The 22,214-nt window shown below is 42.6% G+C and overlaps 1 protein-coding gene across 2 annotated transcripts; it reads left to right on the top strand.

The window, feature by feature from the left end:
- The first annotated feature begins 277 nt into the window (after window positions 1-277).
- On the top strand, window positions 278-21,884 carry wbp1lb (WW domain binding protein 1-like b). Of its 2 annotated transcripts, none has more exons than XM_012852887.3 (4): window positions 278-638; window positions 10,948-11,050; window positions 14,882-15,043; window positions 17,994-21,884. In XM_012852887.3, exons 1-4 carry the CDS (start codon window positions 552-554, stop codon window positions 18,863-18,865), a joined length of 1,224 nt encoding a protein of 407 aa, XP_012708341.2. In that variant the 5' UTR covers window positions 278-551; the 3' UTR covers window positions 18,866-21,884. The 2 variants fall into 2 exon arrangements, with proteins under 2 accessions (XP_012708341.2, XP_012708342.2); XM_012852888.3 differs by lacking the exon at window positions 278-638 and adding an exon at window positions 6,932-7,084.
- The last annotated feature ends 330 nt before the right edge of the window (window positions 21,885-22,214 follow it).

Here is a 22,214-nt window from a genome sequence, read left to right as displayed (position 1 = left end):
AAATGTGAGTGAAAATGGTTGTTTGTCCTGGTGGTCTCATTGCTGCCCTGCAGACTATATATATGTTTCTTTTTTTTCCTTTCTTTTTTTTTTTTTTTTTTTTTTTAATAAATCGTTCATTACCTTCAACCCAGTGCGGGAACAATTTATGTATTTCTGCATGGCTCGAAATAAGCAATCAATGTGGAAACACTAGTGGGACAGGAAGAACTGGTGTCATTGTGAATCATGATTCCCGAGTCAGTAAAGTGACACAGTTTTGAACGATTCGTTCAGAACTCGCACGCCACTGGTGACTCGTGGGCTTGGGGGGGAGGTGGAGGTGGAACTTATCTTGTGTAACAGCTGTATCGGGCAGCGGCGCACACCGTTAAGCAGCAACCAGTTGCTCCAGCCCCGCTCCCGGTAGACATGTCCCAGAGGAGGAGGCGCACACGGCGGCCTCTCAGCGCAACCCGAGCCGAGCCATAAACGGAGAACGTTCGCGGGGACGCAGTTAGTTGGGGAAGAGCAGAGGTTTACATGCTCTCCCGCGGCCGGTTCTCCGCGGAATGAGAGCCGCGTGTTCGGGCGTCAAGATGGGATTGTTTCTGCACGCTGTCGGCTCTGTCAGCCCCACGGAGCCCGCAGCAGAAAGGGTAAGTTTGACAGCCAGCGTCCTCACCGGGGGGGCTGCTAGCTAGAAACCCGAACGGGTCGGCGAGCTTCCCAGTCCAAACACCTGTTTGGGTCACGTAAACACCGACTCGGTTCGGTCCGCTCGGTGCCGGGACTGGCCACCGCGAGAGGCTGGACGTTAGCCGCGCTTACACGGACCCAGACGTTAGCCTGTCTGCTAGCCGTTAGCTTCCACGGCTAACACATGCTAGCCGGGCTAAAGCCGGGGAGCCGCCGCGGCCTGGCTGCTGTTTATGGTTTAGGCTTTACATTTTAGCCAGAGCCTCGTTTTCTAAACGACTGAGGCAGCCGCGCAACACTGCAGGCGGAATGTTGGGATGGATAAAAAAAAAAAAACAATTTATAAGTGGTGTCCCTTGAAAACTACTTTATTTTTAGGTAATCTGTCAAGATGAAGTTGGATATGAGCGGTATTGTTTACTTGCACAGCGGTGCGGCTGACTTGTTGCCTTGCAGGAAGGAGGTCCTGAGTTCTAATCCCGGCCTGCATGGATTTCGGATGTTCTCCTTGTGCATGAGTTGGTTCTCTCCGGGTACTCTGGCTTCCTCCCGCAGTCCAGAAATTAGATCAAATGTTCTCTCTCACATACCTGTGTGTGTGTGTGTGTGTGTGTGTGTTTACCCTGTGTGTCTCTGCATGTCTCAGTTTGACCCCAACTTTTACGGTCACCTATGCCAGTCATTGTTTGTGATGGTGAAAACCGGAAATACTGTTTTCCATATCCTTTGTGTAAAATTTACATTAAAACTGAACGCACTCGTTTCCATAAAACAGTATGTGGGTAAAGTAAGTTGTTTAATTGGAGATTTTGTTTGTGCAAATTACATGCCACTTTCAGACCGCTGCACGTTTTCAGTAGGTACAGTCGGTTGGCAAGATTCTGATTCTGATTGAGTTGTTTGTCTGAACAGTTTAGTCTGGAAGCACTTTAGAAAAAGTTTCAAATGAAGAACATAATGTTTGGATCATGTTTTTGTTGCTGTGGAAAAAAAAAAGCATTTTGCTCACTTTTTTTTAAACGTATTTTAAAACAAATTATGCAATTGAGATAAAACTTATTTCAAATTGGTGATGGACTCTAGGTGTTGCACAGGCTAATCAGCCTTTTGGTAAATAAGTAGATTATTTTTTTATATATATATATATATATATATATATATATATATATATATATATATATATATATATATATATATATATATATATATATATATATATATATATATATATATATATATATATATATATTTAAAAAGTTTAACTTAGTACTTTGTTAGTTTAATGTTTAACAATCTTCAGATAACTCAACTTGGCTTTGACCATAACTCCAGATAATTCACTCAGCATGGGGTCTGACATTGACATGTTAAAATAAGCAAGGTCTTCCACAGGTCATTTTTAGTGGTAAATTTTCCTCCAATGTCTAAAAGTGTTGTTTTAAACTTCACCTTGGTGGGAAACTTTGGGCTGGAAAAGGTCTGGTGCAACCTTTTTGAAACTGAGAGCTACTTCAGTGGTACTGTGTGATGCAGAGGACTACCAGTACTGACCTTTTGACATAAAAAGTCAGAGCTCACCATAATTTTATGTAACATAAACATATTTTGACAAAATTGTGCCAGGAGAAAGGCGTTCTCTCAAGATACTGACCCTTCTCCTCTCTTTTGTCATTTTTTAAATCTATGTTAATACAAGTATGATTAAAAAGAAATTGCAACTGAATAAAATAAAATTTAGATACAGCTCACTGGAGGGTTGTACTATTTTCTTTTTTGAACAGGCTTGAGGGCACCACCTATGGTCCTTGGGGGCTACCTGGTGACCCCTGGTCTGGAGGATTGAGATTGGATTTAAAAGTAACTATATACAACATTTCACCACTAGATGCGCTGTTGAGCACTTTCTGTTGACCAAAACAAGATGTGTGGGAAGCCACGCCTCTCTCTACCTCCAAGATTTAAGCAGACAGGTTTGACTTTTTTTTGTCAACAAAAGAGTCATGTGACTTTAAACCATATTCCATCTAAAAAGATACATTTAGTTCTTCACAAAAAAAAAAAATTTGTTCTATTTAAAATAATAAATATTTGTTATTGCTCCTTTAAGCGTTTTCCCCGGTCTGAACATGTATGAAGTGTGGAAAACGTATTCGTTCCACTTTTTAAAATCCGACATTTAGGCCATAAGTAAGTTGTACAAGTAGTGGATATCTCGATTTAAACGATGCTACAGAAATTAATTGTTGAAAGACACTCATTCGCGTCAAGATCAATATAAACGGACCCTCTCAACAATAATCTGTTTCTCAAAGTTTAAACCCAGCCGACATGTCAGGTAAAGCCAGAATGACATATGCGACCCTCTTTATCGACAAGCCAAACACAAAAGTGTTGTTCGGAGGAACTTTCTTTAAGAAGCAGACGAACAAAACAAAGCCTGCATCCGAAAAGGTCCAGTTGGTAAAGCCGCTGCAGTCAAAGCATAAGTGCATCAGCGGTCGGTGTGATAAGTGCTGCTTATCCGAACAGTGCAGTCAGTAAGGAAGGAGGTAGGAAAAGGAGCCTGTATGCTTCCTATCACAGTTCCTTTAGCATAGGGAGCTCATGATGTCGCTCACTAGCGCTTAGGAGCTAATCCCACAATCCTTTGCGTAACGTGATTTATAAGCCCAGTTATTTTTAAATGTTCAGCACCATTATGGGTGGAGTGACGCTCCTTTCCTTTCCACGATAGTTGTTTAGAAACACGATTTATTTTTTTGTCCCTCAATGTCAACATTTAACGACAAATTGAAGCACACAGTCGCACTCTAACGATTATTAATAATAATAATAATAATAATAATAATAATAATAATAATAATAATAATAATAATAATAATAATAATAATAATAATTCTTATTAAAGACTTTAATTTTAACACCTCAAGTGTTATCTACTGTTTTGCCAAACAAGGAAGTGACACTTTAAATTTAAATATCTTCTGTGAACGAGGGCTGAATCGGTCCCTACTTATTTAGTTTTCACCCTAATTAAGAAAGTCCACTTGCATTTAACGTTTTGCGATAAAATCCATCTTTAGGGCGAGAAGTTCACCTTGCAACTTTTGTTTTTCTAAAGCGTCCTCTCCCGATGTATTTTAATAGGAGCTATAAATCCATCCCATCATCAGCTCATTTCTAAACGACCTTGATGATGATCCGATCTCCTTATTTTACTGCGATCGGATTAAAGAATAATAAGTGTTCAGCTGGGGGGGGGCACAGGCATCGGCTCACTGCCTCATAGTCTGACGTGAAAGTGGATCTGTTGTGGCTGTGCAGTCGGGATTAAACAAAGAGCTGCAGACACTTATCTTCACAAACGGTATCTTGATATACGGCGAGCGATTTTCTAGGTTCTCAGCAGCTTTTCATTAAGGCTGATTATGCTCCGCTGCAAAGATTGTTTCGGTGACGGTAACCGAAGCTGCCTTTCTGTCTGTTTGCCAGCAACGAGAGAGGTGGATTGCTTGGTCCTGGCATGTTTGGATGGTATGCAGGAGAATCTGATCTTCACTCAGTCTGTTTACAGTGGGCTTAAAAAAAAGAAACGAGTTGATTGCGTTGTTTTTGTCTGGATCAGACTTTTAAGGCAACATAAAATACTGTGCTCATGTAATATTTTTGCTTGTGTTTGTCGGCATTTTTCAGGCGTTCTGGAGGACTTTCAGAGTCCTTCTTTGGATGTTTGCTGCTTTTGGTTAAAAACTCAGATTGGAGTCAAGTTTTCACAAGATTTCTCTCCATGTGTCACAGGCCGAAAAAGCTGCCTGGTTGAAATTTAAACTCTGTTTCTGTTTAACCCTTTTTTTGTGTGTGTGTGTGTGTGTGTGTGTGTGGGAGAATCTGTGAAACTCGTTGAAGACGACTAGAAATGCTCCAGTCAGACGTCTGGTGTCAGTTTTTCTTTTTTTTTAAAGCTTTGATCTGCAGATACAAACTCTTGATTTCTTTCTAAAAACCCTAAATAGTCGCATACAACGCATTTGTTTTCTAGCCTCCCTGCCACAAGTGCTCTTTGTTCATATTAGGAGCAGATTATCTGCTTCCACTTTATGTTTAAACATCTTACTGATACATTTGAGTTTCCTTAACTTCCATCCTGAAGAGCGTTTCTATCAGGGCCAGGTGGAAGCAGCTGCATATGGTTCGTTAACTGTTTTTTTAGAAAGATCTCATCTGTAAGTTTGTTTTTTCTTCTTTTGGCTGTCTTATATGTTAGGAGGCAAAGTTTAGTTTGTGAAAAAAAAAATTGTATTCAGTGGAAGTCAAGTTCAGTCTGCATTTGTTGAGTTTAGGCACTGGCCTGAGTTAAAACCATAGGAAGGCTGAAGCTCCAACACACATTTAGTTTAAGATAAAGCTTCAGATACAAAAGGAAAAATGCTCTTTTAATTTGAAAGGCGATTGAACCAGCAAGTGTCTAAACCAGGGGTGTCAAACTCATTTTGGTTGAGGGGCCGCATACAGCTTAATCTGATCTCAAGAGGGCCACACGAGTAAACTCATTGCAAGATTAAATAGAACTAATAAAAGTGGACTTGTTGATTTTTATATTAAATGAATTTCACTTTTACACAATATATTATGAATAACCTCAGCATTTTTAAGAAAAGTATGTGCAATTTCAACAATACTTTTACTCAGTTAAACATTTACTTGTGCATTATGCATAAGAACTGATCACAGTGATTATACAATGTTGAAAAACATTCATTCACATTTTTTGGAACTTAAAAACACTGTCCTGCATGACAAAATACATCAAACAGATAAAAATTAAGAAATTATTTGAATTTTTCCACACCTGAAGCTTAATCTGCTGATTAAAACACAGCGCCCCTCGTGGACAATATAGGAACTGCATATTTTCAATTAAACAAAGTACATGTTTTTTTTTCAATAATTGTTTTATCATTCTCTTCCTTTTATCTTGTCCACTTGTGAAAGTCAAATCTGATGAGCTCTTTGTGGCATCTTATCGCCACATTGCCAGGCAGGACACTGGGGGGAAAAAAAAAAAAAAAAAATGTATGTTTGACACCCCTGGTCTAAACCATTATTTAAACATCTCTTCTCCCTCTTTCATTTTAAACATCTTACTGATGCAGAACGTTGCTACATTTCAGCCGTTCTCACTCGGTAACAACATCCACCTTGAAGAGGGTTGTTGTTGCGGCGATGTAATAAAGACAGATGTAATATTTCAGGGGAGTCATTTGGTCGTGATGGATCAAGCTGAAAGTGAAAAAGGACGGAGCATCTCTCAGGTCCCCTGTTGGGTCTTTGCTGGATTTATTTTCTTTATGTTTCCTAAAGACAACTTTTCTAGTCGCTTTCAATCTGTTTTGTTTAGGCTGTCCACTTTACTCGGTGGTCAGGCAACAAATATTACACAGTTAATCTATGACTGGTCCAGAGAAAAACATCAAAAGGTTGACAGGAAGGTCTGATTTCTTGGTTTAAAGGAGTAGAAATAAATTCTAAAGGATTTAAAACTTTGGCACAGTTGGATCTGGTTGTGTTCCTCTGTATTTCAGCTGTGTTCCTGTTGTTGTTGTTGTTGTTGTTGTTGTTGTTGTTGTTGTTGTTGTTGTTGTTTTTGTTTTTGTTGTTGTTGTTGTTGTTTTTTTTTTTTTTTTTTTTTTTTACAGCCAAACCAAGTAGATGCCTGATGCTTGAGTAGATGCGTGCGCGGCAGAGCCCGGCCCGGCCCGGCCCGGGAAGCGTTTGTCCCAGGATGCAGTCGGGAGAACAAGCAGATGTTATTGCAACACGGAGGAGCAGAACGTCATGTGCTCCTTAAATCTCCTTCACAGAGGGCTCTGCTGCTTCTTTGGAAGGCCGCCGCGCTGATAAAGCCGAAACATCCGACCGTTTTAAGACGCGGCTACAGTTTTCCAGTCAGCACTTTTGGTTTGTTCTGACCCGGTGCGTCATGTACGACATCTACCATTCCTGTGTTCCTCCTCTGCGTCTCCCCCCCCCCCCCTCTCTCTCTCTCCCTCTCTCCGTCTTAGCCTCGACGCGCTCCTCTCACCACCTTTTTATCACGGAGCGCTGCAGCCAGGAGCTTGTTCTCAGCTGCTGGCTGGAAATTTCCGTAAAGCAATCCTTGTTCGCTGTTTGGGCCGGCTCTTAGTGGGGTGAGGGCGGGGCGGGGAGGAGAAGGAGAGAGGGGGGGTGAGAAAGTGTTTCTTTGGGTTAGGGTTGAATAAGGCAGTGGAAGGTAGGCACAGAGGGAGAGAGACGGCATGTTTGAGAGCTGCTCGACTTTTTCTCTGCGGGATTATGAGCCGTTAGGTAAACGGGGAGATTGTCTGGATCCTGGATCGTCATGCCTCTCAGTCAAGGACCTGCAATGGTAATCTATGAAGACGAAAAACGTATCTTTCTGTATAACATTTTGTTGCTGACCATTAAGATAAGTCTTGACAAAGTCCAGGAGGTTTTCTTAGAAAAGCCCCTCGGTGCTTATGAAGTTCTTTTTTTTTTTTTTTTTTTTTTGGCCCTCTCTGTGGTTATTATTTATCTTGTGTCCTCTGACTTCCCAGCTTTTTCACAGGTTTGATGGGTATCAGTAACAGGTTGTGTTTGGTTAACTTTTGACCCAGGCTGCAAGTTCGCTGTGTTGACAGTGAAAACATACAGCCGGCTGTTGGAGAGGAGACGAATCTGCTGAGGGTTCCTGCTCTGAGCGGATCACCTGTCAACGTTTTAGGTTTAAGCGCCGTATTCACGTTTGGGCCAAGAACCTGGGCTTTTCCTGGTTCAACTATTTCACTCAATGCTATGTTTGAGTTTGTGCCTTCCCATAGTACTGGATCAGATGTCATTTTAGGAAATGGATTCTTGGTTTGAAGCTGCATTTTTGGTAAATATCAAAAGCGTCTCCCTTCATGGCTCAGAGGTTTGGGTCGGAGACGGACCGCTCAGGATTGTTCTGGCTGTTTTCTGATCGCTGGTTTTGTAAAACTTGGACCTGCAAACATTGATTTTAAGACGATTCAAAGTTATCTGTAAGAAATATAATACACAATATGTAATATATACTTTGTGGAGCTGAAATCAACAACATAATACAAACGTAGAAAGCTGAACAGAGTCCATCAGGACGTCTATACTAAACTCTGTTCAGCCTTCCTGTTTCTGCTGGAAGCCTTGCTCTCTCTCTCACGGCCTGATTTTTCTTAACTCTTTAACTGTGAGTCTACTTTACTCGGTAACGTTGTCCTCACCGAACAGTGTTGATGGCAGCGCAGCCTAGCAGCACCCACTAAGGCACCGTTTCCAAACTTTTCCGCCTGCAGCCCCCAAATTAGCCGTGCCAGAGACTGGTGGTGAGCTCCTTTTGACGGGTGGGATCACTTTTTCAGGGAGACCCCTGACTTTGGGGACTCCTGCCCTATGGTGCCTTCAAGGAACAGAAAAGTGTTTGATTTTTTTACTTTTTTTTTAATCAGCTAGTCGGCGATTGCGGCTGATGAAGCTGAAGTGTAGCTGTTGACTGTCACAAGAACATGTCTTTTGAGTATTTCTACAGGATACGTGCTGTCCCTGTGTGCTTGGTAAGCTCTGGGTCAATTCATGCCAGGAGTTTATTCCCGCATATTTCTCCCAGCCTCCCAAACTCCTAAACAAACCACGTCATGCTTGTGTAGGTTGTTTGAATTTATTGTGAGGATAAATAACAAAAATGCTCAAATTTTGCATCTAATTTGATTTTCTGTTATGTTCTGAAGATTTCATGTTACGCTCTATATTAATTAATCATGGCTCTGATCCTCTATGTGGGCTCGTTTGCTCTTATTAAAAAGGACACATTATGAGCATCGATCAAACCAAGTTAACTTTCAGAAACATTTGAGTCGCATAAACCACTTTAAACTACTTTCTGATATTAGATATGAGCAACCCTAAAGCCATTGCATCAAATTGGAGCTGCAGGACGTGAGACTTTTGCAGCCGTCGTCAAAATGGCAGCAGAACTCTGTAGGCTCATGAAAGGTTGATGGTAAACAAACAGAAGACGGAGGAAAATGGAGGTTAAGTATCTGTTGTCTCTGCAATATCAAACAACAATTTCACAGATGCGTGTTTTGCCAATACGCGTAAGCAGAGGCAAAACACGGCCATGACCGGGGCAGAATTGACTCACGGGTTTGTTCAGAACGTCCCGTTTGCAAAAAAGAACAAAAAGGCAAATCTGAAAAGACTGAGCAGCACCTTTTTTTTCTTTTTTTTCTTATAAAGAGGAATAGAGATGTCCTTTACTGTCCCTTATCCAGGAAAATCAGGCAAATAATCGCTGTAAAGTCATTTAGTGGCGCTGCACTAGAAGCCTAGTCATACAGTTGATATTTCACTAAAGGATTGAACTTTTATTTTTCAAGAATATTTACATTTTAGAGCAGGAATAACACAAAGTACATCAGTAGCTTATTGTGGCTTTATGTTGGCAACAGATTTATGAAAACACGAGGAAGCAGACGATTGAAAAGTCTGTGCTGCCCGTTTCCTAACATGTCTTTGAGTTTAAACTTTTTCTGGTCATCCATCCATCCATCCATCCGTTGGACTCCCTTCAAGCCTTTTCCTCTCTAGAAAAGAGAAATCTGTCGAACGCCTTGAAGGAATTTCCTCAGCTCCGGCGGAGACTTTCTCTGAGCCACAAGGATCCACAGATTAAATTTCTCTGGTCAAAGGTCTCGGCCAATGCGACCGCACATCCCTCCCGTTCTGTTGGACGTGACGTTTCAGGAATGTGTGGAGGGGTTTTAATCACACATGGGTCCGCTTGGACCAAATGCTTTAGTTTTACGTTCGGGGGTGCCTTTTTTTTTTTTTTTTTTTTTTTTTTACCAAGCGTTTCATTTAAAGGTGCAACGCTCCTCAAAACACCGGGCCGCATTAATTCAAAGCGGCTGCTTTAACTCGGCCTCACGAACAACACGAGAGCGTGGAAATATCGACCTGTCTTTACTGTTGCTGTTGGGTCGGGTTGGTAGTTCAGACGGCGGCGCTGCAAGGCGTATGAACACGTCATAACTGGAGACAGCCGATTGTTTATAGATTAATTTATTTGATATGATCATCACTTACACACTGGGCAACCAGATGTACTGCTAGTTTTCAACTCCAGTCCATGGGGAGCTTTTCACAATTAAACTAAATCTAGGAAAAGAGTTTACATGAGCAATGACAGAGATATTTAATTAATCCATGTGCGAACAAATGTGTCCTGACTTCAATGTGACGGGAAATTAAAACGGGATGAAAGTCAGAGGAGACGGAGGCTGAATCGCTCCCATTCAGTTCTGGTTTGTGGAGGAGCGACAATGCAACACTTCTGTGTCCTTGTTGAATATCGCGGTCTTAATTTTGCTTGGGATTAAGCCAGGTTTACCTCCTCCTTCTTCTTTTTCATCATCATGATTCCCCCCCCCCCCCCCCCCCCCCCCCCCCCACCCCCCGTCGTCACCAAAGTCTATATCTGGTGTTGGTCGTAAAAGGCAGAGAACCCAACCGGTCACATCCTATTGGGAAGCTGAACTCTAATGCCAGGCGTACTGCAGCCGTCCAGGAACTACACCCTTCAACGCTGCACATGTTGATCACAATTCAGCATGTTGTGCCTTTTCCCCCTGCAGAGTATTAAATGAGTAAATCATCAAGTTGGAATGCCTAAAACGGGCAGCAGTGTTGTAGCAGGAAGGTGAATGGTTCCAATCCCAGCACTGCGTTTGCTCGTTCTCCCCATGCATGCGTGGGTTCTCTCCGGGTACTCCAGCTTCCAGAAACATGACGGCCGGGTTAATAGCTTACTCTGAGTTGCCCCTAGCTGCGAGGGTGTGTTCGTGGTTGTTCTCTCCAGGGCGCACCCCGGCCCCTCGCCCAGCGATTCGCTGGAGGATGGGGGGAGATGAAGACTCCAGCAACACTTGAACTACCGAGACACAATCTTCACGACCCGATAAAAGTCGAAACCTGTCGGTAAAGTTTGTTTTTTCAGTATTTCAAGGGTTGCAGGAGTCTTCATGCAGAGTCCCTCTTCACGCACCTTAGACGTCAGAAACGCGTGGAGCTGGAGACGAGGTACCGGTGACGGTGCTCGGATAAGCAGCGACATAAATGCCCTAAACGGTTCACTGGAGTGCGTGTCGTTCTGCTGTTTGATCAGCAGCACAGAGCGTGAACTAACCTGTCCATGATGAAACTGTGTTGCAGAGCCTGATCCAGTGCGAGGGCGCCAACAACCAGAGCTACTCCTGCGAGTACGGACACTGCTGCGGAGAGTCCCAGTGCTGCAGTTTTTACTACGAGCTCTGGTGTAAGTTTCCAGCTCCTCTGTGCGCTTTTGTCTTTCTTTCCCTTCATTCCTAACCTCACATTAACCTGCAGCCTGTGCTGTTTAAGCAGAGTCGATCACTTTAATCTAGAAGGACTGGGAAGAAACCTGTAACTGTACAACAATGCATATACGCTTCCCTTCATTTATCTCTGTGTTAGATAGTGTTTGTCTTTGCAGTAACTTTATTGTGGATGCAGTTTCTTTTTTTTTTTTTTTTTTTTTTGCCAGTATTATTTGCTTTTCCTTCATTTTCTTCCTAGATGTGCACTTTTTACTCTTGCTGCTGTGACAGTTCGGTTTCTCCCTTGAGTGTGTTTGTGATGAATAAAGTCTTATCTTAAAGTTGTTGCCCTGGAAGGATAACAGGAAGTTGCTTGTTGTTCTGCAAATATTTTGTCGGCCTCAGAGGTTTTGTTCTCTCTTGAAAAACACTAAACGGTCACAAAAACGATGCCTTTGTCCTGTGAAGATGTTTGCTTAACATTTAACAGGACAACAAATTATTGATTCAGAGCTGGGTCAGTAGATGTTTAAAGCATGTGAGTAAAATAACTGGGGGATTGTGAGAAAGGAATCGTCTGAGCCTGGCTGTTCTGACACATGCGTAGGTTTTACAAAAATAAAATGTTTACAAAAATAAAATGGGTTTCCTTTACATTAGGTTCAGTTTCTGTTTAGGTGGGCTTTACCAATGTGCAGTGGCATTAAAATATTCATGAATTCAGTGAGTAAATGTTTTTCCATTATCAAAGAAGTCAGGCTGTTAAAATGTTTTATCTCCCAATGATTACATTAAATCCACTTTAAAGGATCAGGTAGTTCTTCTTTAAGTAATTTGGGTCGGACGTGGCGGTGCCGCAGGATTCAGGTCCAGTCCCACAGGCCATTTTGCTGCATGTTTTCCCTCCTCTCTTTCAACCCTGTTTCCTGTCAGCTTACTGTCAAATAAAGGCCACTAGTGCCAAAAGAAAGTAATTTGGGTCGCTTGTTTCATAGATGGAGACTCCACAGAGCAGAACAAGTTAATTTGCTTTATTGTACTAAAGATTGAAGCTTGTTTCTGATGAGAAACTCGGTTCAGCCTGGATCTGCAGAGCTAACAACTCTGATGATATTCCAGTGAGTCAGAGTTAGCTTTTCTGTGTTCTTTGATAACTTTTTACTCTGGTTTTATTCCTACCTACATTTCAGGCTGCAACTAATGATTAATTTGGCAATTGGCTAAGCAAAGTTTTTCCTGTCAGTCAATGATCGTTTGCATCCACGACTCTTTTTGTGGGCGGCTTTCTGCCGTCTGGATTGTTGCACGTTATGTCCAACCATTTTCAGGTCTCCAAAACTAACACAGTTGCCTCAAAATCATCATAGAAATTCCCAAAGTAATTAAAATAATTACTCACGAGACACGTGTTTGACAATGCCTTGAAATAAATAAAAGGATTTTGAAAAAATTATTAATTACCACGTCTGCGTATGGAAAAATATTAGATTTTCCAGGTTTTATGTGTTATTGTAGTGAAGAGATTTAAAAAAAAAAGAAAATAATTTCTACAAAATAAAAAGCCCTATTGTTCTTTATCTTAGATTTAAAACACAGCTTAAAGTTTTTAGTCATTGATTGTTTTGGTTTGTCAGGTACTGACAGACCCTACAAATAAATGCACATTCAAATGTCATAAAGGGTAAAAGCAAGGGAATCTGAGTAGTGCAGAAATTTTGAAATAAAATAAAATTCATTGACGAAATAATTAAATAAAGGGAGATTTCACAATGTTTTCAAGCAATATTTGATCCTTTCTAATTGCAAATCAATATGAAATACTGGTCAAATAGGAAGTGGCCTCCAAGAGGTGAAACTGCAAATTAAACCTGTGCCCTGTTTGTATGCCACGTTTAGTAGAATAAAACAGGGTTTCCCCTAGAAAATCTGGTGTCGTGGTGGTTTGCGGGAGCTGTTGAGGGGAGGTACAAAGACCAAGGAGTGTGCTTCAAGCTAATATCAGCTAGCGCTAGTTTATTTTGATCGGCGGAGTTTTCTCCCAGATGGGAACCTTCACTGTTTTATGTTGCTCTGAAACATCGAGGCATTCAAAATTAAGAAACGACGCTCACCCTGGTGGGGGAGTAAAGCATGGCGTTTTCTGTCGGGCTTATAGTACAGAGGGGGAAACCCTGTTAATACATTTTCTTTGTGTTTCGGATTGTAAGTAGACCAGCTTCACAGTGCTAATTGGCACCGGGCATTAAAATCTGTCCTCACAGATTAGGCTGCAGGACGAGCAGTCAGCAGCTCTGCCCTCAACTTTAAGTCACTTGAATTACATTATTAGGTATTCAGACATTAACTCAGCTGACAGTCAGCCCAGTTGAGCTCTAGAAAACAGGGATGTCCTGGTTCAGAGCTCCCATTAGGGCTGGGCGATTTGGACCAAAAATGGTATCTTTACTTTTAGGCTGAATGTCAATATGCACCATTTATCTCGATACGTTTTTCTTTTCATAAAGGCGTTCTAAAAAGGCATCTTTGAATCAAAGCTTTATCCCAAATGTCTCACAGGCACATTTTTCAGCAAACGCCTGTGGAAAAATATGAGAAACGGCTGAGAAATAACCTGCTGGAATGCATAAAAGTAGAAAATACAACGCAGCATAGACCATCTCCATATAAACGACATAGTCTCGGCTTATATCTCTGAATATATTGCTCGGCCGTAGCTCCTATCCTGCAACTTTTCAACTCGCGCATCAGACGGACGGTTCATTGCCGGGCCTCAGCAGGGCGGACTGGATGCGGAGGAGCGAACGCAGCCATTTGGTTCGGGTGTGCTGGAGATGGGATGCATCTGAAAGCTGCAGGACGGAAGCTCTCCAGGGCCAGAGATGGACAGCCCTGCCTCATATCAGCATCTGTGTGGTTGTAATTTGAATTCCTAAAACATCTCTGGAGTAAGACGACTAGAAAGACCTTCGAACTGACGGCTACATGGGAAACGCCTGTACTTGGTGCAGTGAGGACATGATGGGGACCTCAGGACGTATGATGACAATAATATTGTCAGAGGGAATGTTTAAAAGGGTCACATGCTAATATGGTAATTATCTGCCACTCCTGCTGAAGTTTCTGTCAGCTATTTGGTAAAAGTTGAAGATCAGTACATAACTATTAGAATGTTGTCTAGGAATTTATCACCCATGGAGGCTTTTCATATTTATTCAAGGGATTCAGTAAAAAGAACAACATTCAAAGTTACTTCAAATGAATTCATGTTTCTGAAGATGTAGTGAATAAAAGACCATCTTGAAGCGTAGCGCCAGCAGAAATACATTTTCCCAGAGCCCGATTTCACTGTTTACTGGTATTTTCCGTTTGGGTTTTCTGCAGTCTTGTGCTTTTGTCCTTGAGGTGAAATTCCTCACATTTTTACTCTTTGACGTGAGAAATCAGCCTCATTTCCCCACACGTAGTAAACAAAGTGCCCCTCTGCTTCCTGCTACTGTTTTAACTGTTGTGTAGCCCGGTTCTAGAAATTAGTTCAGACGGGCAGACGCCTTTTAGTGCAGAGAAGACATTAGGAATAAAATAGTGAAAATCAATCATTTGGAAAACAAGCCAATATGAAATAGCTTGAAAGAGCTTGTTGCTTTCAGATAATTCTCTCTCTCTCTCTCTCTCTATCTATCTATCTATCTATCTATCTATATGATAATGAATCACTTCCTGTTTTACTTTTAAAATATGAAGAAAAACAATGACAAAGGTTTCTGTAGCTAAATGTCTTTTTTCTTTTTTTCCTTTTCTTCCTCTCTTAGGGTTTTGGCTGGTGTGGGCGATCATCTTCATTTTGTGCTTCTGCTGCATTTGCCACCATCGGCGCACGAAACACCGAATGCAGCAGCAGCAACGGCAGCACGAGATCAACCTCATTGCTTACCGGGAAGCGCACAACTTCCCCTCGGTGCCCTTCTACTTCAGTAAGATTCACCGACACATTTAATCTCTATGTGCTTAAAGCAAACCGGCGTGCTAAAACGAAGGCTGGCGATGGGCTCTCTGTAGCCTCTCTCGGCTCTCTTCATTTCCTTTTCGCCCCCTTTTCCCTTTTTATTTAGCATCTTAGCCAACTTGATTGAATTTTTATCAGCCTTACTTCCACCTGCACAAAGATAGTCTGACCTCGACTCTTCGTCTAATATGGACTAATCAGGGAGGGTTCATATAAGCCCATTTTGACGTTCTCACCCGGTGAGAGCTAACCCCAAAAGCTGAAGAGCTCAAGCCTATTTTTCTTCTTTCAGTTCTCTGAGTGCCTCGATATACGTTCGCTGGCTGCTTCACTAGGTTCGCCTCGGGTTGGAGCCATTTTACCTCCATAGATGCCTTAATTCCTGATTTAATCAATTCAACAAAGTGTCTGAAACAATCACTTTGGTCCATATTGGCATGGCGGCATCATGCAGTTTGAGTTTAGAGTAACGTGGGGCGTTATCCTGCTGGATTGGGAACACTGGGGTCATTAAGTGGTCAACGGCAAAACCCAGGCAGGCTGCTGGTTCTGAAGGACCATCAGCCTGGTCCCCAAAGTTTTACACCAGCAGCAGCACCAGTGTGAACTGAATGGATCCGCAGTTTGATGCCACCAACTTTGACTCATCGATCTGAACGTTGCAGCTGAACTGATTCATCGGACCGGCACTTTGACTCGTCAGCTTGGGTTGAGCGTGCGCGCGTAGCAGCCTCGGTTTCTTGTTCTTTGCCAATACAAGCGGTCTTCTGCTGCTGCGGCCCGTCTGCTTCGTATTGTCCGTTAACGCATGCTGTTATTTGAGCTGTCCTCTCGGTCCAGTCTGCCTGTTCTCTGACTTCAAAAAGCCATTTTCATCCACACACTGCAAAAACGGAACTAAAAATAAGTAAAATGTTTGTCCTTTGTCCTTGATATGAGCACATAAAAAAGATGATTTGCCAATGGAATAAGATTTTTGCACTTAAAATAGGAATCATCATCTTATTTCAAGTGCAGGGTATCAAATTATCTTATTTTAGGGGTCAAAATACTCATTACATTGGCAGATCATAATATTTACCTGCTCAAATCAAGGACAAATACACTAACTTTAAGAACATTTTCCTTATTTTTAGATCCGTTTTTGCAGTGCAAAACTGCTGCCGACTGGATATTTTCTTTCTTTTTCATACCTAGAGGTGCTGCGCGTGGCAGTCCCAGTAAATTCTCCGATGCTCAGTTTGACTTTCAAGTCAATTTCACAAGACCTAGATGCCTAAAGGCCTACATCGTCGATTTGATATTTGTGTTAACATTGTGAATACAGGTGTACCTAATAAAGAGGCCCATGATGTGTGGTGCTGTGGTGAAAAATGGTGAAATGGCATCCTCCGTGTAAACATTGTTGGACTTTTAGCTGCACTCACTATGGTTTATGTAGCTTGGGTAAAGCCATTTGATCCATAATGGACTCCGATCTTGTTTTGGTGACACATTGTTGACTGGAAAGAAAAATAAGCTTGTTCTTCTAATTGTGTCCTTCTGTCGGTACGTTTCCTCATTTGTTTGTCTTCTAACTCAAACGGCAGCTTGGCTCAGATTTAATGTTTGCACTGAGATTCATCCAGGGCTTTTCATACAGCATCAGGACCCGAGTTATTTGCATGCCCCAGTTTTCAGGAAACACCGAGCGTTGCTTTCTTGGTCTCTGGCCAGCATTGCAAAACCTGCTCCCTCTGTGCTGCAGCGCAGGAAAGAAGAAGAAAAAAAAAAGCCAGAAAAAGCAGTCGGTCATTTTACACCTCCTGGTGCTTTGGGAAAGCTTGAATAACAATCTGGAAAGTTCTGTGAGGTCAAAAGACAAGACAATTACATGTGTGAAAAGATGCACAAACATTTATTTCTCTCCGTTTTACGTTATGTCAGACTTGGTTTGGATTACCAAAATAATTTATATCTACTAAACACCAGAATTTATTTGATTTTAGCTTTTCTTTAAATTCAGAAGTGTCCAAACACCCAATAATTGCCATGTATGTAAATTAGTTGTTCAGTATAGCGGTGCTAATTTAGTACTGGGGTACTGCGGCATTTAGAACGGTACTATACGGCATTTGGAGGGGACCGGTACTTACTGAGAGGAAGAGGAGCAAGTCAGGGAGAGGAAGAGTTTACAGATCCTTCTAGTTTTTCTCAGAAAAGCCACTAGCTACAAATCGAGCGAATTGGACAAAAAAAAAAAAAGTTTTGTTTCCACTTCAAAGGTTCTATTTAGGAAAAAAGGACTGAAAGGACAAAAAACAAGTTGCTACTTAGGTGTTCTGTAACAATAATATTAGATAATAAATAATTTTGCTTAAAATACAGAAGTTTATGTTGAATAGAGATTGTTAGTCAATCATTTAATTGTAAATGTCTACATGAAAAGCGATTTAACACAACAAAAGTGAAGATGTCAAACAATGCAGTTTGGTTGAACCTCATCCTTTAATTAATGCATCTGGGGAAATAATTGGTCACAACAATGAAACCAGAGCAAAAACACAACTTCTGACCATCAAATAAACCTCCAGCCCATTTCATAGACTGTTTCAGCGCAAGCTGCATTTTAAGTAAATACTACATGCTACATTTGTCCTTCTACATATTTTTCTTCCAAGGATGTTTGTTCTATGCTTTTCAAATTTCTTTGAAGAGTCAAAAAGGGAGTTAATCATTTAATAGTTTTCTTCTTAGGGTTTTATATTTTTGACTGCGTTCTTTAGGGATGCTTATGTTGGTGATTAAAATAAACGTTTTACCCCATTCTATCCAGTCTGCGTGGATATCTGCGTTCATATGTGTTTTATCTAATGTCGAAAATTTGTTTTTTTTATCTCTAAGGTGAGTTTCATCTTTTTTTTTTTTTTCCTCTCCAGGGTTTCTACCAAACTACCTCCTTCCTGACTACGAGGAGGTGGTCAATCGACCTCCGACTCCTCCGCCTCCTTACACCGCCTTAAACACAAGCCCATCCTCGGTGACGTCTGTCCCCATGGCTCCCGAGCAGCAGGCGGGACACTGTCCCCCCATCCAGTCTTCTCCCGCCCCCCCAGTCTCTGACGGCCCGTGCAGCAGAACCTCCTCAGAGGAGGCGCAGCCTCCCGCCTTTGACTTCAGGCCCAAGCCGGACAGCAAAGCCGTGCAAGCGGCACAAGACTCCAGCATAATTCTCCTGTCGGACGGGCTGAATGTGGAGACGCTCACGGGCCAGGAGAAGAAAACGGGGCGCGGGGACGACTGCTGCAAGGACCCCCTGCTGAAGGAGTTCGCCCTGTCAGAGGGTTGCACCGACGACAAGGAGCGGCTCCCCAATGGAAGGAGGCGGCGTTTCACCGGGGACTCTGGGATTGAGGTGTGTGTGTGCGGCACGTGCGGGAGCAGCGGCTGCAGCGGCGCCGGAGGGGCCGGCCAGGACAGTAAGGAGCGGGAGAGCCTGCTGGGGCGCGGCGTGGCCGACACCAACGAGGAAGAGGAGGAGGAGGAGGAGGAGGAGGATGCCGGTGACTTCTGTGACAGTTGCGGCCATCGAGCCTCCCTGGGTGTGGAGGAGGACCAGGCGCCGTGCGGGCTGGAGAGGAGGGCCGGGCGCGTGCCGGCAGGAGCCCCCCAGACGGCACAGAACGTAGGCGGCGGCTCGCTCAGCCCCCCCATCTGCCTTCTCCTCCACACCATCAGCGAACAGGACGGCCCGGCCCACGGCTCCGACCCGCAGGGCCGAGACGCGCTCCCTGTTCACACGGGGAAGTAGAACAGGGCGCTGAAGCTCTTTCAGATTGATTTATTTATGAGGCCACCTTAAAACGAGCAGATGCAGGAGCAGCAAAGCGACTCCCATCCAGAGGAGGAGACGCCTTGCTCTTCTCCATGCTGGGCCCAGAGGCCTTAGCCAGTGTATTATGGGTAATGTAGGCGGGGCCAGTGTAACGCTCCCCTCTCTGCAGTCCTCCTTCAGTCCAACGCACTGACTCGGGGAAAGTCCTCACGGCTGACGTGGGGGCGTGATGAGCGGCTGGTACCCGACCGCCCGCAGGAAATCCCCCGAACCACGCGGTGAGACGGCGTGCTGCGCAGGAGCGTTTTGGATGCAGCGTTACCGGAGCGCTCCGTCATGTTGGTGCTGTGCAGGACGTCTGGAGCAGGCTGCAGGGCGGTCCCGGTAGCCGTGCTTTCTAAAGTGCTTTTTCAGCGATTTATAAACCACTCTGCCTTCTGTGTGTGTCGCTCTATCAGCCTCGCAAGTGACGGGGTGGTTAATGTGCGTTAAAGATGAATCGAAGCGTGAACACTTCCAGTTTTATACAGTGTTTCTAAAAGCGAAACGTTTTGCAAAACCTAACATAGGTTTAGTCTCGAGTTGCGGTTTGTGGTTTGTTGTCATGCAACATGTTTAAATGAATAGGTCTGTGTGTGAGTGTGTGTGTGTTAGTAGGAAATGTAGGATTTACTTGGTATACAATCGTTTTCAATCTGATTTAGCTGAATGTAGCTAGTGCCTAAGGAAACGCAGCGTGTGATTTTTGACGAACGATAAAGCTTTACTGAAACTGACCATTCCTGATAAAGCAGGTACTGAAAGCTCGAATGTTTCGCTTCACGGAGATTAAAACTGAAATAGGCAACATCAGACCTCAAGATTTCCTTTTTTTTTGTCACTTAAACCTTCACCGCCTCCTGCATTTAAAAAATATTAAACCTCTTAGCAAAATGATTTCTTTAATTTCTGAGTTAGTTTTTTTTCTTCTTTTGAACATTTTCCATTTGCACTGATCATTGTAAGAGAAAATCAAAGGTCATATTAGATTGAATAAGGAAAGTCTGCAAACGTGTTGTTTCAAGTCTTTCCACCATAATCAGAGATGCGGGTCTGGATTTGGACTCCGCTACTTCAACCCATGAGTATAAATTGATCTAAAGATCTCGGCTGTAGCTCTGGCTCCATGTTTAGGGTCATTGTTTGGCAGAATGATAAACATCCTCCATGTGAAAAACAACCTGTATCAGGTTTTCCTCCAGGGATGTTTAATTTCATCCCTCTGCTGATGAACTCCAACCAGCTTCCCTGGGTCCTGCCAGAGAAAAGCAGCACGATGCTGCCACCGCCATCTTTGTCATCTTTATTTATATAGCACATTAGGGAAAATAACAAATGCACAACATGAAATAAGAATAATCAAAAATAATAAAAGTTTAAATACAGAAAAATACTAAAGATAAAAGAAGTTGTAGGGACAGTGTGTTCCACAACACCACAGCGATTTACATGTTTGCTAGAAGGTTTCATCAGCGTACCCTCTGCTGTCCCCCACATACAGTCATATTCAATATATTAGAGTATACATTTCTGTTTTTCCGATTAAAAGTACCTTTTGAAACAAAGAACACCCTCTATGCTGAAATTAAACACACTTTTCATCAAGCCCCGTTTTTTTTCTATTGGTCTGATGCGATTTTCAAATCTTAAAAGATATGTTTTTATTAGCTGGAGGTGGAAAACAACAGAAATAAATGCGCTAAAACATCAACAGTCTGTGTTAATCCATATAATGTGTTTCCCTTAGTTGAATAGAGTCACTTAAATCAATGAACTTTTCAATTATCTAATTTATTGAGTATTTCTGGCTTTGTTATGCCACTTTCCCATAAATGAACGATTTGGGGGAGTACGGGGCTCTTAGCCGCCCTGTCGACAGGTTCTCCCACCTGAGCTGTGGATCTCAGCAGCTCCTCCAGAGTTGCTGCTTCTCAGCTTAATGACCCAACCTGCCGCTGCTCTCCCAAGAAACCTGTGAGGCCTTCATGGAGCAGCTGAAAGGTAATCGGCTGCTCTAGATTTTATTTTAGGGGTATCGGACTCAAAGAAAAAAAAAACTATAATTTTCTCAACGTCACAATTAAAAGCTAGTTGTTGGTCTGTGACGTGCGATCCAGTACACAGTACATCCGCTTTGTGGTTGTATTGAAACCAAAAGACGTGGAGAAAGTTTCCAGCGTTCACACAAATGCCTAATTGCTGAAGATGTCGCTGGTGTTTTTTGCTTTAAGCCGAGTTGTTTCGCCAAGCGCCTTAGTTTAGATTTTACCAGACTTTCCTTTCCTGCTGCTGCGGGAATACGCGGCCGTGCGACCTCTGCAGAGCACAAAGAGGTTTCACTCGTTGGTCAGACATGTTTGAGTATATCTACTGAAGCACCTTGCGGCGCGGCGTTGCCCCACATCCTTCAGACCGATGGTTGAACTTTATGCATCCCCACCTGGACACACTTCAGTGCTTTTACATTTTCGTGCATTTTGTGAGCTGAAGGTGCAGTATTGTGCACTTTTGTCTCATTAAAGAAGAGCTATTTTCATATCTGCCTGTTGGTTTAAATGTAATAGAGATATTTAAAATCCTAAAACCACTTGGTGTACAATCGTCTGTAACGCGTTGGAGAACCAAATAGTTGCTTTCATCTTTTTTTTTTTTTATAAAGATCCTTAGCCTTATTCCCATGGACAGATTTTATTGTTATTATCATTAAAGCTAATATTGCGTTGTTCTGTTAGAGCTCCCTGCGTTGCGAGGTTGTGTGAAAGGTACGTTTGGCTAATGATGAGCGTTTTTTTTGTTATGTTTTTTCAGTGATCAGGGCATGTTTTGCCAAAGATGCCTTTTAAACATAAATGTTTGTGTTTTGCACATATTCTGTGAATGTTCTGATCATAAGCCATTTATTTCAGCAACTAAGATGAATGTATATTCAATAAATATACTAAAGGTAAAAAAAAAACTGTTTCGCCTGAGTGACTTCTTCTAAAGCCTGGTTTGGATCAGGGACGGCCGATTGTGTTGAAGAATGGTAAATACAGTGAGACCGAGCCAAGTAATCGCCCCCATCGCTCACCGGTGTCTTATTACAGCTTTTTGTAAGACGTGGGCAAAAGCCTTGAATGACTGCATGTTGTGGAGGCCTGATGACCTCTGCATGCTCCTACATGCCGTTCTCCCACCTTTACCTCCTTATATGGGTCATTTCCCCAGCCCTGTTTGTCACAGTTGTTTATGACATACTAGTTATCACTCTATAAATGTGTGTAGCTGGGTAGCTTTTTTCTGCCAA

The sequence above is a fragment of the Fundulus heteroclitus genome, chromosome 5, assembly GCF_011125445.2.
Source record: "Fundulus heteroclitus isolate FHET01 chromosome 5, MU-UCD_Fhet_4.1, whole genome shotgun sequence".
NCBI classification, from domain to species: Eukaryota; Metazoa; Chordata; class Actinopteri; order Cyprinodontiformes; family Fundulidae; genus Fundulus; species Fundulus heteroclitus.
This window is presented reverse-complemented; position numbering and strand designations above follow the sequence as displayed.